Source organism: Peromyscus eremicus, chromosome 8a (assembly GCF_949786415.1).
Source record: "Peromyscus eremicus chromosome 8a, PerEre_H2_v1, whole genome shotgun sequence".
NCBI classification, from domain to species: Eukaryota; Metazoa; Chordata; class Mammalia; order Rodentia; family Cricetidae; genus Peromyscus; species Peromyscus eremicus.
In genome coordinates, this window is record NC_081423.1 from 52,669,355 (window position 1) to 52,685,882 (window position 16,528).

General features: G+C 47.2%; 1 protein-coding gene across 1 annotated transcript in view; it reads right to left on the reverse strand.

Moving 5' to 3' along the window:
• The window catches only part of Dnah2 (dynein axonemal heavy chain 2), a 114,796-nt gene that overhangs the window by 89,739 nt on the left and 8,529 nt on the right, over nucleotides 1-16,528 (reverse strand). Inside the window, exons 3-11 of the mRNA XM_059270970.1 lie at nucleotides 16,008-16,063; nucleotides 12,808-12,978; nucleotides 7,846-8,074; nucleotides 5,336-5,446; nucleotides 4,951-5,189; nucleotides 1,943-2,134; nucleotides 1,227-1,384; nucleotides 735-822; nucleotides 180-385 (exon numbers count right to left, since the gene is read on the reverse strand). Coding sequence (XP_059126953.1) covers nucleotides 180-385; nucleotides 735-822; nucleotides 1,227-1,384; nucleotides 1,943-2,134; nucleotides 4,951-5,189; nucleotides 5,336-5,446; nucleotides 7,846-8,074; nucleotides 12,808-12,978; nucleotides 16,008-16,063 — 1,450 coding nt within the window. The remainder of the gene's footprint in view (nucleotides 1-179; nucleotides 386-734; nucleotides 823-1,226; nucleotides 1,385-1,942; nucleotides 2,135-4,950; nucleotides 5,190-5,335; nucleotides 5,447-7,845; nucleotides 8,075-12,807; nucleotides 12,979-16,007; nucleotides 16,064-16,528) is intronic.

The window sequence follows — 16,528 nt, forward strand, 5'->3', positions numbered from 1 at the left end:
TCTCTCTCCTCTTGCCTTCCCATCCTTAAGCTCTCCCCACCGCCTTCAACTGGCAATCTTCCTGCCTCTGCCACCCAGGTCCTGGGTTTTCCATGGTCTCCTCTGCCCACCGAGCCTCTCTTCTGCTCTTGCTCCCCGCCTCCCTGCTCGGCCCCGGCCTCGGCCTGTGAGTCCCTCACTTATTATAGTCTTCATGCCAAGAGGTGTTCTTAACATCCAGGATGCCTCCACGAACGGCGCGCAGCGTCTGCAGGTTTTTATGGAAGATGTCCTCGATTTCTAGCAAGTTCCGTGTGATCTGTGGCCCCTGGGCACCAAAGAAGCAGGGAAGGGGACCCTGCTTGCCATCTTCCCACCGTGCGAAGTGGTACTGACATTCGCAGACCTAAAAAGAGATCCGCGTGACTTCTTCCTGTGCTGAACCCAGGCATCCAGGGTTCTTTGGTTTGCCTTCAGATGTCTATGAACTAGAGAGGACCATCCAGAAGGAGGACACTGGGGTGAATTTTGGATGAAGGATGAACTACGGGATGCTTAGGCAGTAGTACAGGCAAAAGCCAAGGAGAAAGAAGGGGTAGGAGGAGGCCACACAACGCGGCAGGAAGAGCTCACCGGCCAAGCTCCAGGGACAGACTCAAGTGGAGCCCCTGGCCCCATCGGCTCGGCTCTTTGCAGGGGGTTCGAGGGTCTGCTGTGGGCTGTTTTGATGGTCTCCACCCCGGAGGTCTCCCTACCTCAATAAGGTCCTTACAGCGCTGCACAAAGGCATCTACTTGAGCGAATATGCTGGTCTGGTCTAGAACCCAGCCCCGACTGGAGAACCTGTGTGAGGGAGAGGATGGGCTAAATACAGATCAGTCTGTCCGTGCAAAACTGGACTGTGTGAGCCTGGGTTCCAAAAGGAGACCCTGAGAAGCAGTTTCCCTGAACCCTGAGAGAAGAGACCCAAGGTGAGCAGAACCATAGAGGAGACACTGTCTCAAGTTCTAGAAGGTGGCTGTGTGATCATGGGAGGAGGGAGTGGCCACTTGAGGCTATTGAAAGGGGCTATAAGGAGACCTCAGGGCCTAGAGCCAGAACATCTGTGCCCAAACAGAACCTTAACTGGGGTGTAGAGACTCCTAGGTCTTAAAAAATATAACCCACGAGAAAGGAGGACACGGAAAGTGTCAGAGTCATTCCTCTGGGGGAATGTTCTACACGGACGTCAGGGGGACCCATCGTACTGGGTATGCATCTGCACGGCACGCAGGTAGTGGTCTTTCCAGGCATGACAACAAGAAATGCAGCCTTGCAGGTCCTCTTTGCTGGAAATGACGTAGCCCTCAAAGATTCGGTCCAGAGAGATGGAGTGACAGCATAAGCGGATGATCTCGTTGCTCATCTGCAGAGGGAGCCCCACATCATCAGCTCTCAGCCTTCTTCCCACCACTCCCTTTCCTGGGCCTCCAGAACTGCGCCTCGGGCTCCTGAAGCCCCTCTTACCCCCGCCCCCTGCACACTCACGCCTGGTGATCTTTGCTCTGCCCTCAGCCCAGCTCTGCAGACGCCGCTCTGACCATCTGGCTTCAGGAACCCCTCTTCCAGCCTTGTCTCCCGCTAAAAAGTCTGTCGTGATCATTCCTGCTCAGGAACCGAGTTCCTTCCCATACCCCACTGCAAACTCCATCCTGAAAGAGCTCTTCCCTCTGCACAACCCAGCCCCGAGTCTATCCTTCTTGCCTCTTTTCCTAGGCTCACTGCACCTCCTCCCAAAGCCCCTCGTCCTGCCTGAGCCGCTTCAGTGAGCAGCAGAAGCCAGGCCCATCTCCCGGCATCTCTAAAGACTCAGTATCAGTCTGGGCTGCAGGGCAGTACGGTGTCTTTCCAGCCCACATCTGCCAGGGAACCAGTCCCGCCAGCACAGCCCCTCCCCCCCCCCCCACGCTTTGCATCCACACACCTTCCGGAACAGAGAGGTCAATCTTTCCCTGGTGTTGTAGTGAGGGGAGTTGACCCAGATGATGCGGATGAGACTGATCAGGTTAGGGAGCTTGTCAGAGATGTCCTTAGGCTTCATGAAGGCCAGCTCCTGGTAGGGTTCCCTCAGGATCGACAAGAAAGTCAGGTTTGACTGAGCTTGGTGAGAGCCATCCTAGCAATAGAGAAACCAGGAGTACTCTTATCCACACGGGGAAACAGATTTAGGGGCTGGGGAGCTGGCTCAGTAAAGTGCGTGCTGCTGTACACACACGAGGGCCTGAGTTCAGATTACCGGCATCCCTGTGAAAGCTGGGCACAGTGGCCTGCAAGCCCCGCACTGGCAGGGAAAGACAGGCGGGCCCCTGGAACTTGCTGGCCAGCTAGCCAACTGGAGAGCTCCATGTCAGTGAGAGACCTGTCTAAAAACTAATATGGGGCTGGAGAGACGGCTCAGCAGTTAGGAGCACTTGCTGCTCTTACAGAGGACGTCCAGGTTCTGTTCCCAGCACCTACAATGACAGCTAACACTATCTGTAACTCCAGTTCCAGAGGGTCCAGTGCCCTCTTCTGGCTTCTTAGGGCACTGCATGCACATAGCTGACAGACATGCAGGCAAAACATCTACGCACATAAAATAAAATAAATAAAATTTTTAAAAATACAGTGAAGAACAATTGATGGTGATAGTCAGTGAACCCCTCTGGCCTCCACATGCACACACACACGTGTGCACACACACATGAACATGAGTATAGAACACACACACACAAAACAGATTCAGATTTTCCATCCATCTTGAGCACCATCCTCTAGACACCCCTCCCAATAAGCTCTCTCCAGGAGTTATCATTTGAAGATCAGAGTTTTCACATTCACTTCCTTTTTTAAATGATTTATTTTTATGTGTATGGGTGTTTTGTCCGCATGTACGCCTGCATACAGTATGCATGCTCAGTGCCTTTGGAGGCTAGAAGAGGGTGTTGGATCCCCTGGAACTGGAGTTACAGATGGTTGTGAGCAGCCTTATGAGTGTTGGGAACTGAACCCAGGTCCTCTGCAGGAGTATCTAACAGCCTTAACCCCTGAGCCATCTCTCTAACCCTTACTTGTTTTTTTGTTTGGTTGTTGTGGTTGTTGTGGTGGTGGTGGTTGTTTGAGACAGGGTTTCACATAGCCCAGGCTGGCCTCAAACTTATTACATAGCCAAGGATGACTTTGAATTTCTGATCCTCCTTGCCTCTACCTCCAAGTGCTAGGTGTGATGATTTGGAAGAAAATGCCCCCTAAAGGAAGTGGCACTATTAGGAGGCACGGCCTTGTTGGAATAGGTGTGGCCTTGTTGGAGGAAATGTGTCACTGTGGGAGCAGGCTTTGAGGTTTTCTACAGTCAAGCTACACCCAGTGCCACAATTCACTTCCTGTTGCCTGCAGATCAAGATATAGAACTCACAGCTCTTTCTCTAGCACCATGTCTGCCTGCACGCCATGTCCCACCATGATGATAATGGACTAAACCTCTAAAACTATAAGCCACCCCCAATTAAATGTTTTCCTTTATAAAAATCCCCGTGGTCGGGCTGGAGAGATGGCTCAGAGGTTAAGAGCATTGGCTGCTCTTCCTGAGGACCTGAGTTCAATTCCCAGCAACCACATGGTGGCTCACAAACCATCTATAATGAGATCTGGTGCCCTCTTCTGGCGAGTGTATAAATAAATAAATAAATATATTAAAAAAAAAATCGCCGTGGTCATGGTGTCTCTTCACAGAAATAGAAACCCTAACTAAGAGAGCTAGGATTATAGATGTAAACTATAATGTCTCGTTTCTTCGGTGCTGGCAATCAACCCCAGGGTTCCATGCACGCTAGGCCAGCACGCTGCCACCTGAGCCATGTCCTCAGCCCTTCATGTACTATTTCCTATGAAAGCTTCAGACTGGGAATCCCCAAGCCCAGGTCTGGTGTCTGTTCCAACTGAATTAAGTACTCTGTACAAGCCAGGGGGTGGTGGCATACACCTTTAATCCCAGCACTCAGGAGGCAGGTGGATCTCTGTGAGTCTGAGGCCAGCCTGGTCTACAGAGCAAGTTCCAGGACAGGCTCCCACAGAGAAACCCTGTCTTAAAAAAAAAAAAAAAAGAGAGAGCTCTGTCCAAAGTGGATGTTCAGAGCTGTTGGTGAACTGCCCAAGCACCGCTCCCTCCCACATCCACTAAGGTCACCCAGTCTCCTTACTGTCCTGTTCTCAATGAGGGTCTTAAACTTCTCCTGCTTATTACAGCTCAACTCCCTCAATATCTGGCTGCAGTTTCACCTGGGAAGAAAGGTCTTCTTCACGCATCACTCACCTCCCAGGAGACCCAGCACCAACACCATCCGCTTGTCATAGGAAATCTAGTTTTTACGTGTTTGTTTGGAAACTCTCGTGCCTGAACTACACGGGCTTATCCTTGGTTCCACGCTATCTCTAAGTCCTCTTTTATGTAAGTCCTGTTTTCTCAGCTGCACTGGAGTGCTGGGCTCACTGAGGGGGATCGCCATTCCCTTGCTGACCAATTGGATGTCTTCCTACCTAAACAAGTGTTGTATTGTTTAGGGGTGACGACAAAAGAGCACATTCAGTACAGATGTCTGTAAAAAATTGGGGGGGGGCAGGTGAGATGACTCAGTGGGTAAAGGTATTTGCCACTAAGTCTGGCAACCCGAGTTCCAGCCTCAGACCCCCACGGTTGAAGGGGAGAACCAGCTCCTGCAGGTTGGCCTCTGATTTCCACCCCGTGGCATGCCTTAGGATACACGAGACCCCGTCTAACAACCTCGGAAACAGTCCCCAGAAACCTTTACACACTGCTCATGCCTTGTACAAGTCCACAGCGCTAGGTCAGTCTGTGGCTGGGGTTAGCTGCCTGCCTCCGCTTCACACCCCCACTCCAGATCACCCAGCCACTGCCCACTTTTCAATAAGCTCCCAGTCTCTGATCCCCTCAACCTGGATCTGCTGGGCCAGTTTCATAAAGGGCGCCAAGTAGGATGACTTCGAGAGGAGCAGGATGGACTCGATGTGTTTCACGCCCTGCTTCACGAGCTGCTTGCTGATGCCAGATAGGTCCATGCAGCGGTTGTGCCAGAACTCGATCTCTTCCAGAGGACCTAAATTTTCTCCTGTCTCCACAGACTCCTGGGCACTCAGCACCTCCTTGATCTGCCGGGTCCAGTGAATCATGGAGGCTGTGAAGGGGGAACATTTTCTGGCCCTGAGTTGTGCCCTCAATGCTGCACAGCCCCCTCACCAGCTCCTCTGTCGGCAGCTGGAGCTGCCTTCCCCACCCTCACCCCTGCCCTCACCCCAGACCCTGGCGATGCCAGCCACTCACTCTCCAGGCGCTGCACCAGTTCCTTGTCTTTTACCACCACCTCGGGGTTCATGTTTATGGCCTCTGCAGGGATGTACAGGACCGTGTGGCCCTCCAGTTTGTACCGAGTATCTAAAAAAGGACCAGGAAAGTTCCAAGGGTGAGCTTCGCTGCCTCTGTATAAACCATGATTGATGATCATGGGGGGAAGGGGGGCAGGAAGTACAGCCAACTCTATGTATCCATAGGCTTCATGGCTTCATGGCCACAATTCAAAAAGAGCTCCACTGTTTCCGAGGTTGTTAGACGGGGTCTCGTGTATCCTAAGGCATGCCACGGGGTGGAAATCAGAGGCCAACCTGCAGGAGCTGGTTCTCCCCTTCAACCGTGGGGGTCTGAGGCTGGAACTCGGGTTGCCAGACTTAGTGGCAAATACCTTTACCCACTGAGTCATCTCACCTGCCCCCCAAAATTCTTTACAGATGACATCAGTATTGAATGTGCTATTTGGTCGTCACCCCCTAAACAATACAACACTTGTTTACATTGTTTTAGGTGCTGTGACTGCTCTAGAGATTATTTAAAGTATGGGATGATTTATGGAGGTTATATACAATTACTGTACCATTTTCTAAGGGGCTTGAACAGCCACAGCATGAAGTATCTAAAACTAATCCCCTACAGATACCAGAGACAGCATATGCATTTTAGGAGAACAGACAGGAGTAACTGTGACTCAGACTTCTCTGGTATAGAGAGCAGAAGTGAGAGAAGCCAAGTGGCGAAGTTCCAGGAGGTCTGTTAAGAAATTACCATAAAATCATTTATTTCACTATCTGCACCATATCCTCCACAATACACACAAGTCCCCAACTCCCCCCACCCCCCATACTTCTCCTTATGTGCTCAGGGTGCTTCATGTGCTCAGAGCAATCTCCAGCTCTAGTCTGAGCAGGTCTGAACACGTTCTATATTAGAAAACTGTATCTAAATTAGAAGGCGATTTTTGCAACAATACTATATTCAGCATTGACCAAGGCTTTGTTTAGCAGAGCCGAGGATCAGACAAAGACCTCAGACATGTCAAGCCAGGGCTGTATCTCTGAGCCCCCACTTTGCAACTAGTCTTTATTATTTGGTGATACTCAAAATGTTCTTCTCTTCATTGTTGCTTTGGTTTTTATTGTTCTGTTTTGTTTGACCCTGGCCTGAAACTCACAGAAAGAGAGAGGGCTAAGAATAAAGGCCTGTGCCACCACACCCGGCCTCTGATAAGATCTTATTAATAGGAAATGCTTTACATTATGACACTTATATAAAAAGGAATCTGAGACAGTATTTTATATGATACCCCAAGCAAACGAATAGACCTGGCCTCGAACTCACAGAGATCCACATGGCTCTGCCTCCCGAGTGCTGGGATTAAAGGCGTGCGCCACCACCCCCCGGCAAACCTTTTAGTCTTTAAGTCAGATTTGTTTTTGTTTTGAGAGAGGCTCTCACGTGATCTAAGATCACCCTGAATTTCTGATCCTCCTGCCTCTACCTCCTGAGTGCTGGGATTACAGACAGGGACCACCATGCCTGGTTCCACTCTTGGGTGCTGGTCTCTGGTCTCATGTATCATAAGCTAGTCTCAAATTCACTATGTAGCTAAGAACAACTTTTGAATTTCTGATCCTCCTGCCTCTACCTCCTCAGTGCTGGGATTACAAATGTGTGCACCGTCTTCCGGTTACAGAATGTGGGGCTCAAACCCAGGGTTTTGTGAATGCTAGACAAGCACTAGCAACTGAGCTACATTCCCAGCCCAGGTCAGGATCTGTGGAAGCGATGTGCTTGTACTTTTGTGTGCACACATACTTAAGCACTTGGGTGCCACATGCATGTGGATGGTCTGTCCGGTAAGATTTCATTTCAAAGAGTCTTTTAAAGGCTGGGGATACAACTTCGTGGTACAGCAGGCACTCAGCCAGTATACATGAAGCCCTGGGTTTGGTCCTCAGTGCTGAAAGGCCATTCTTTTGATATTTATTTGAATATGAGGTTTTTTTTGGTTTTTTTTTTTTTTTTTGGTTTTTTTTTTTTTTTTTTTTTTTTTTTTTTTTGGTTTTTCGAGACAGGGTTTCTCTGTGTAGCTTTGCACCTTTCCTGGAACTCACTTGGTAGCCCAGGCTGGCCTCAAACTCACAGAGATCCACGTGGCTCTGCCTCCTGAGTGCTGGGATTAAAGGCATGCGCCACCACCGCCCGGCCCATGAGTATTTTTTTTTGAGCTGAGGATCGAACCCAGGGCCTTGCACTTGCTAGGTAAGCGCTCTACCACTGAGCTAAATCCCCAACCCCAAATATGAGTATTAATAACAGGGTTGGTGGTGTGTATGACTAGCCCATGTGAGGCCGAGTGTAATCCTTAGCTCCACCACCAAAAACAAATTAAAAGGCTAGTACTATCGAGATGAATCCCCCCCCTCCCCCGCTGCCTCATAACCTCACCATGGAGAAGCCAGCTGCTCCTGCCTCTTGTTTACCTGTCAGGCAGGCCAAAAACCTATGCAGATGTGAAACAAAATGATTTCGGATGCTCTCAGGCCAAGTGGTATTCATGAAAATCTGAGGGACGTAGACACCACTGAGCAGGCGCAGTAACGCTGGAATGTAGGCACCCCGCACCATCCCGAACTGCACCGTCTGCTCAAAGTTCTCCGGGGTGATGGGAACTGGTTCTCGCCGAATAAAGTACGCAATCTGGTTCTGGGTCTGCGGGGAAAGAGTAGATTGGGATTCAGTCTCTAGGACCCACGATGGCCAAAGGAATTTGAGGTTCCCCTGGTCAATGTCCCTACCTATGCCACCAAGTACCTCCTATTCTTCCCAGGAATGTGATTCCACACTCAAAGATGTGTGGAGGGAATGAATAAAACATGCCTTGAACACAGACTCTATTTTGTTCAGCTGGAACCACCAGTCTAGCATGTAGTAGATGATCAATAAATGTTTATTGGGTGAGTGAGTAGATGGACAGGATAGAATTTTTTTTTTCAGCCATGGTAAAAGTAGGGAGAAATAAAAGAGATCAAGGAGGAAAATTGCAAGTAAGAAGTAATTATCAGGCAGCGGTGGCGCACACCTTTAATCCCAGCATTCAGGAGACAGAGGCAGGAGGATCTCTGAGTTCGAGGCCAGCCTGGTCTACAGAGTGAGTTCTGAGACAGCCAGGGCTACACAGAGAAACCTCTCGAAAAACTAAAAAGAAAAAAAAATTATCTAGGATTTCTTGTTTCAGTTGCTTTTTTTCCCCAGGGTCTCAGATTGGCCTGGAACTTACTATGTGGCTGAGGGCAACCTTGAACTGAGATCCACTTGCCTCCACACACCTCTTGGGTGCAGAGATTACAGGTGTATGCTCCACACCAGGCTTTGGCTTGCATATTCTTTTCCCAGTTTTTCCTTTGGTGTTCAGTTTTACCTGTGGTGAGGTTCTGCTGTGGCCTACATTCAGAAGTATGTAGCTTTTCTTAGTTATAAAACAAAACCCCCTAAAAAAGGTTCTGCTCCATTTTTGGTCACAGAAATGAAAAAGTCTGACCAACACATACATAGAGATTAAGTAGAACCCTGCTATTTTTGAAAGGATTATATCTAATTTTTTTTGAATTTAGTAGACCACAAAGAAACTGAAGTTGATACAAGGATTGTTAAGCTTCAAATAAATGTCTCTTTGCCCAGAGACATCTCAAAATGATCCTTTATTTTTCTAGTGCTGGGAACTGACTACTGGACCTCACACATACTACTTATGTGCTCTCCTATTAAACTACATTCCTACCCAATTTTCCCTGTTTATGTTATATTATTATTGTTGTGTGTATATGTGTGTGTGCAAGAGAGCAAGCACAAACACATGCACACACATTTTGTCACAACACACACGTGGAGGTACGAGGACAACTTTGGGGAGTCAGTTCTTTCCTTCTACCGTGGATTCATGGGATCAGACTCCAGTCATGAGGTTTGTGTGGAAAATACCATTTTTGCTGAACCATCTCCCTGGCCCTCGGTTGTGTGTGCATGTGCATGTGTGTGCGCAGTGCACATGTGAGTGTTTGCTTTTTTTTTTTTTTTTTTTTTTTTTTTTTGAGGCCAGGTTTCGGCTGTGAAGCCATGACCTAGAACTCACTATGGAGCCCAGACTGGCCTCCAGCTTGCAGGAATTCTGCTTCTGCTCTCCAGCTGGTAGGGCTGCAGACATGTGCCACTACTCCCAGCTTTCTCAATGTTTAATTCCAAAAAACTCCAATTCACAGGAAAAATTCAAGAAAAATAAAATTAACAAACTATCCTTTTTGCCTAGATTCAATGCCAACACTTTGCATGCTTGCCTCTCTGCACACCTGAGCCTTTGTTAGCTGAGGCATCCAGACACCACACCCTTAATACTCGGCCTGTATCTTCTCAAAATGCCTAACACTGTAATTATTGCACTAGAAAAAATTAACCTAATACAACATAATATGTGCCCATATGCTACTTTCTCCAGGAGTCCAAATGATGTCCTTTCTAGCTGGATTGCTTCCCATCCATATCCAATCCAGGGTCATACATGGTCATGTATATCCATATCCAATCCAGGGTCATACATGGTCATATCTTATTTTTGCTACTATTTGCTTTTGTTTCTGTCTTAAAACAGAGTCTCATTATGTAGCCCTGGCTGGCCTGGAATACACTGCTACATAAACTAGAATGCCTCAATGCACAGGGATCCCCCTGCCTCTGCCTCCCAAGTGCTGAGACTAAAGGTGTGTGCTACCATATCTAGCACTCTGTGTGTGTGTGTGTGTGTGTGTGTGTGTGTGTGTGTGTACTCGCATGCACCATTTGTGCATGTTTGGGGTGGGTTTTGTTTTTTCTTTGTATTTTTTGAGACAAAGTTTCATACTCAGGATGGCCTAGAATTCTCTCTGTGGCCAAGGCTGGCCTGGAACTCCTAATACTCCTGTCTTTGTCTACCACACCCTCCTTTCATTTCAACAATTCCCCATCCTTTGCTATCCTCTGTGTGTGTGTGTGTGTGTGTGTGTGTGTGTGTGTGTGTGTGCACGTGCACCTGTGTGTGTGCTGAGGCAGTCTTACTTAATTCTCAATGCTCCTGTTTCGGCCTCTCAAGTGATGGGATTACAAGCATGTGCCATCATGTCCAGCTTTCTCTTTCTTTTTATGTTGTACTATCAATCATTCTAAGAATCAAGCCAGACATTTTCCAAAATATCCCTTAATTTGGATTTATCTGATTGCTCATTAGGTTGAAGTTAACTATTCTTTGTAGAAAACCTTTAGTTAATGTCCCCAAAGAATTGGCACCCTTCCCTTAGTGTGCTACCTAAGACACCTGCTGACATTAATGTGAATAACGAACGGTAAACAGTATCAGAGCGCCCTTTCGACTCTCAGATGCGGATCCGGTTGCATTTCTGGACAATTCTTTGTCTGTTCTCCCTAAATCCACACTGCATTGCTGTCCACTCCTCCCGTTGGGCTGTGGCCACCCCGCAAGTCTATTTGCTTCTCTCTAATTGCGTTAATGTCTTCGGCCTTTTCTTTTACATGAACTGCGGCGCCGGCGGACGCCTGAGCCTTCTCCTCTGTCGGTGACAGATTTCCAACTACAGCTATTCATTTCCTCGCCATTTTCATCTTCTGGTTTTGTAACATGCTGCTTTATTCATTTCCTAAAATCCATACTCTCCCTTTCATCTTCCTCACCTTTTATCATTTCGTCTCTTTTTTTAGAAGACTGCATTCGTGTTCATATCAAGTTGCACTGTCGTACGACGCTGTTGAGGAGTCTCCTTCTCCTCCTCCTGTACATGCTTTGTTCTTTTTTCTCCCTTTGTCCTTGATATCCTATGCCTGCCGTTGCCATGCAATTTCGCCCCGTTCTGCTCATGCCTGAGCAGCTTTGTCAGCTCACTCTTTTGGTTCTAGCACACTGTGGGTGACTTCTTGGTGTCCCGCTGTGAGAGACCAGTTTATTTTGCCTCTTGAAGTTAAAGCGAAAGGATTAGGTGTTTTATATTTTATTCACTTTTTTTTGTAGCCTGAGAGACCTGTGCGAGGAGGGTGAGTGGTTAAGGGTAATTTAAGGCAATGGCAAATCTTTGTTAAAACACAAAACCTCTTAGGAGATTTTGGGAACACTTCAGGGATCCCTCCATCCAGGTGTGGGCAGGACGGGACCCTGTTTTCTCTTCCATCGGTCACCCATTTAATGTTCACATCTGCTTCTAAAGTTTACCAGATTTGATCGTGCCTTTTTTCTGGATTTTGTAGATCACACATGGGGCTTTGTTTTCCTGTGTGCGGGTTTTGCTTTTTGCTCCTTTTATCAGATATTAGATGACGGATTTGGGGGGTGGTGAAGAGTTTATCCTGGCTAATGGAGTGAGAGGACACAGCTCGTCACAGCAGGGACATAGGTGTTGAGGGAGCACAGGCAGTCACATGATGTCCAAAGTTAGGACGCAAAGAGAATCTCTTTTTCCCCTTCTGTGCTTCGGATAGGAGGTAGGGCCTCGCACAGGCTAAAAAGACTAAGCTATATCTCCAGCCCTGTGGATAGTTGGTTTTTTGTTTGTTTGTTTTTTGTTTTTCGAGACAAGTTTCTCTGTGTAGCTCTGGCTGTCCTGGAACTCAGATATCCTCCTGCCTCTGCCTCCCAAGTGCTGGGATTAAAGGCATGTGCCACCATTGGCCAGCCCATATTTTTTCTTTTGTAAACAAACCCTTTTTCATCTGATGTGAGTCTGAACATCATCGATCCACAGATAAAAGCTTCTTTTGTCTTGGTTCAATATGGAATGCTAAATATCACCTTTCTACTTTCATATACATAATCCTACAAGAGCAAAACAATGGACTTTTCCTAACATTTTATTTTTAAATGTTGCAAGTATACAGAAGGAAATAAAAAAATCAGAGCTCAGTAGTTAAAAGGTGCTGGCCATCAAGCCTAGAGACCCGTGTTCTATCCTGAAAACCCATGTGATGCAGGGAGAGAAATGACCCCTACAAGCTGCATGAGTTGTCTTCTGACCTCCACAAATATGCCAAGACATGCACATGTTTGTGCACAACACACACACACACACACACACACACACACACACACACACACACACAAAGTAAACAAATAAAATATAAATGGATAAATAAAGGGAAGTTTTTAATTAAAGGAATTGTACAGGAGTGACAGCCACCACCTAGATTCCACTACTGACGTCTTGCTACACTGCCTCCATTTGCCATTTCCCACCCAGGTCTACCCCACCTCTTTCCACCATCATTTTCTACACGTCTGCTTTCCGGTACAGCGTCCCGTACACGGTGGGGTTCAATGGGTCGTGGGCACACAGAAAACATGACTCAGGTTATAAAACATGACACAGCACCTTCAGCTCCCTGGAGGATCACATGGAAAGTGGGGTACCCACCTGCACAGGCATGCCCAGCTCCAGTTTCAACCCAGAGATGGGGTCAATGAAGATGATGAGGGTGGATTCCATGGGATCCTGGACAAAGCGTTCCAGAATGGTATCATGCTCCTCTGTCCACACTGCATCTGCCAGTCCGGTCAATGTAGCTCGTGAGAGGACCTGGGGCTTCTACAGAGAGCAGAGAGACACACGCCATCAGAGCTGTGAGGGCGAGCCATCCTCCCATCCATCTACAGAGAGCAGAGAGACACACGCCATCAGAGCTGTGAGGATGAGCCATCCTCCCATCCACATCGCACACCTGACCTGGGAGATGAGAGGAGATGCCAGGAAGCTGAGGATGACTGAATGGTAGGTTTCAAGCTATTGAAGGAAAGAGACAATAGCCTCCCCTGCCTCCGAGAGTGAAAACAGAATGTGTCACGGAGGAAAACGATGGGCTATTATCTTCCCCCAAATATTTCACTTCTGCCTGTGGCTCTGAAGATGCATTCTCTAGCATGCTCAGCCCCGATGGGAACAAGGAGGATATCAGCCTGGATCAAGGAATTAGGAGCAAGGAGATGATGGGGTGGGGAAGGGATGAGGTCCGTGGCAGTTTCCTTACGAAGCTTCCCCTTCTGGATGCTGCGCTGTGAGATACCAGCTAATGGTCAATTGCCATAGCAGTGAGAAAAGAAAAACTGAAAAACACTAAGGAACAAATGATTAAATGGAAAACAAATTATAACTGTGGAGAGCAAACAGGAAATCTGTAGAGCTCTAAGTAAAAGAAACTGGGTGACGTGAAGATACAGCTCTGTGGACTGCAAACTCTACCCTATCCTTCCTCCAGTGTCCAGGGAAGATGAGGAGGAATCCCAAAGTTCCAAAGAAAAGCAAATAGTAGACAATTTTCTGAATGCTTTCCTGCACAGGATATGGGCAAATCAATGAGAAAACACCAAGAGCCCAATAAATAAATAAATTAAGAGACAGACAGGCCACATCATTATTAAAAAAAAAAAAACTCATTCATGAAAAATGTTGTTTTACTTGAAATCAAAGAATATAAAAAAAATAGCAAAGACATCGTTTATTGGTTTTTTGGTTTTTTTTTTGTTTTTTTTTTGTTTTTTTTTTTGTTTTTTCGAGACAGGGTTTCTCTGTAGTTTTGCGCCTTTCCTGGAACTCACTATGTAGACCAGGCTGGCCTCGAACTCACAGAGATCCGCCTGGCTCTGCCTCCCGAGTGCTGGGATTAAAGGCGTGCGCCACCACCGCCCGGCTTATTGTTTATTTTTGTTAATACTAAACTGACAATTCTTAGTCTGGAAATAGCTTTGTTGCTAATGTAGGGGCATATTACAATCTGGTTGGGAAAACTTTGTCTTATGTTTTAGAAATATGAGCAGTGTTCTTTAATTTTTTTATTTAATTTCTCATTTTTATTTTATGTGTATAGGTGCTTTGCCTGCCTGTATGTCTGCGCACCATTTACGTGCCTGGTACCCAAGGAGGTCAGAAGATGGCGTCAGATCCCATCAAACTGGAGTTACCGATGTGAGCCGTCATGTGGATACTGGGATTCAAACCCAGGTCCTCTGGAAGCGCAGCCAGCGCTCTTCACCACTGAGCATCTCTCCAGTCTCACTCTCAGTATTCTTTCTTTTTATGATTTATTATGTACACAGTGTTCTGCCTGCATGTTTGCCTGCAGGCCAGAAGAGGGCGCCAGATCTCATTACAGATGTTTGTGAGCCACCATGTGGTGGCTGGGATTTGAACTCAGGACCGCTGGAAGAACAATCAGTGTTCTTAACCGCTGAGCCATCTCCCCAGCCCCCCTAGTATTCTTTTTTTTATTTGTTTGTTTGTTTGTTTTTCAAGACAGGGTTTCTCTGTGTAGCTTTGGCACATTTCCTGGAACTCACTCTGTAGTCCAGGCTGGCCTCAAACTCACAGAAATTCACCTGCCTGTGCCTCCCGAGTGCTGGGATTAAAGGCGTGCGCCACCACCCTACGGCACTCTTAGTATTCTTACTTATTCTTATTAATGTCTGGTAACTCCAGGCACAGAGCTCTATCCAGCTTCAGAAAATACTGAGTAGTTCAAGTAGAATTTGATGGTATTTATCACAGTGTTACTATGAGAACAAATATTGCAAACAACAAAATGACCAAGAATAATAGTTTAACTAAGGTGCGTGTGTCTAATAGAACACCACGTGGCTACTAAAAACGGTATTTGGGAGACTGACGCCAGAGGGTTGAAAATTAAAGGCCGACTAAGCTATGTCGTGGGACCCTGTCTCAGAAAGACGAGAACTACAAGGCCTTGGGTATGGGGCACGCTTGTCACCCTAGCATTTGGGAATCAGGCAAGAAGACAGCACAGCAAGTGTGAGACCAGCCGGAACGCGATAGTGAGTCTGAGGCTAGCCTAGGCTCCAGGCTGTCTCAAACAAACAACCAAAGACCTCTCGAGGTGAGGTACAGGCTGGTGTGGAGCCTGGGTCTGGGTCCCAGCACTGGTGGGGAAGGAGGTGTTATCACTGGCTGGGTTTGTGCATTTATGCAGTTTTACTTTCCCTTTATCTGCTTGTTTTTCTTGTGTTTTTTGGTTGTTTGAAGCAGAATCTTGATGCGTAGCCCAGGCTGGGTTTATCCATACAATCTTCCTGCTTCAGCTTCCCAAGGGCAGGGATTACAAACGTGTGCCATGACATCAGTCTTTTTAGTGGGCAGTTATTAGTCTCTTTCCCCCTTTTAAAAGAACGCAAGGTCGCCACACTGTTCATCACCTACGCAACTACAGGCAAGACTACACTATGCTTGGAAGCAAAGACACCATTTAATGCCCGTTTCTCAGGATGATGGGGCAGACTCTAGACAACTCGGTCAAAAGAGAACTGCAGAAGAGAAGGGAAGAGAATGCCTTAGCCATTATGAGCCACGCAGGGCAATCTCTACCCGTTTGTTCAAGTTCTTCAGATGTCTACCCATAAGACTGATCCGGGTTGACCCAAGGTGGGGGAATAAGAGAGGTCAGCTAAGAGACCAGTTCCTCCCGAGAGGCCTTGTCCTCAGGAAAGGGACTCAGATCATCTAGTGAGAGAAGTGGGAGGAAGTGACTAACTAGAAAGAATTCCTCATACAATGTCCCACCCCTGAGGCTTCCAGTCCTCACTTATCTCCTGGGGGAGATGCAAACCTACCACATCCATCGAAGTATCCAAGTCTTTGCGTTGGTCAGGTTCCTCTAGTACTAGCTCTGGAGAGAATGAAGATACGAGAGTGAAGTCAAACATAGGAACCATTTTACCCAGAAGTCCCAGTTTAGGTAGTCCCCAAAAGGCTTCAGAGCAGAACCTGGGGAGCTTGTTAATGTCTACCGCAGCCTTATTCACAGTGGGGGAGAGGTAGAAATGGGCAAAGGCTACGGCTCAGTAGTCCTTTAGTTGTCTCGCTTCAGGAGGGCCTGGGTTCCATCCCCAGGGCTAAGGAAGAAGGTGGTAGGAGAAGTGGAGGAGGGAACAGCCCAAGTGTCCACTAAAGCTACAGCCAGATAAACAAAATATGGTACACATCTACGGTGGAATATTATTCACTACAAAAAAAATGAAGGTAAGATTCATGCTACAACATAGTTGAACCTCGAAAACTTTATGCTAAGTCATCAAAGCACATCATTGTGTGATTCCATTTATATGAAATGTCCAGCAAAAAAAAATCTATA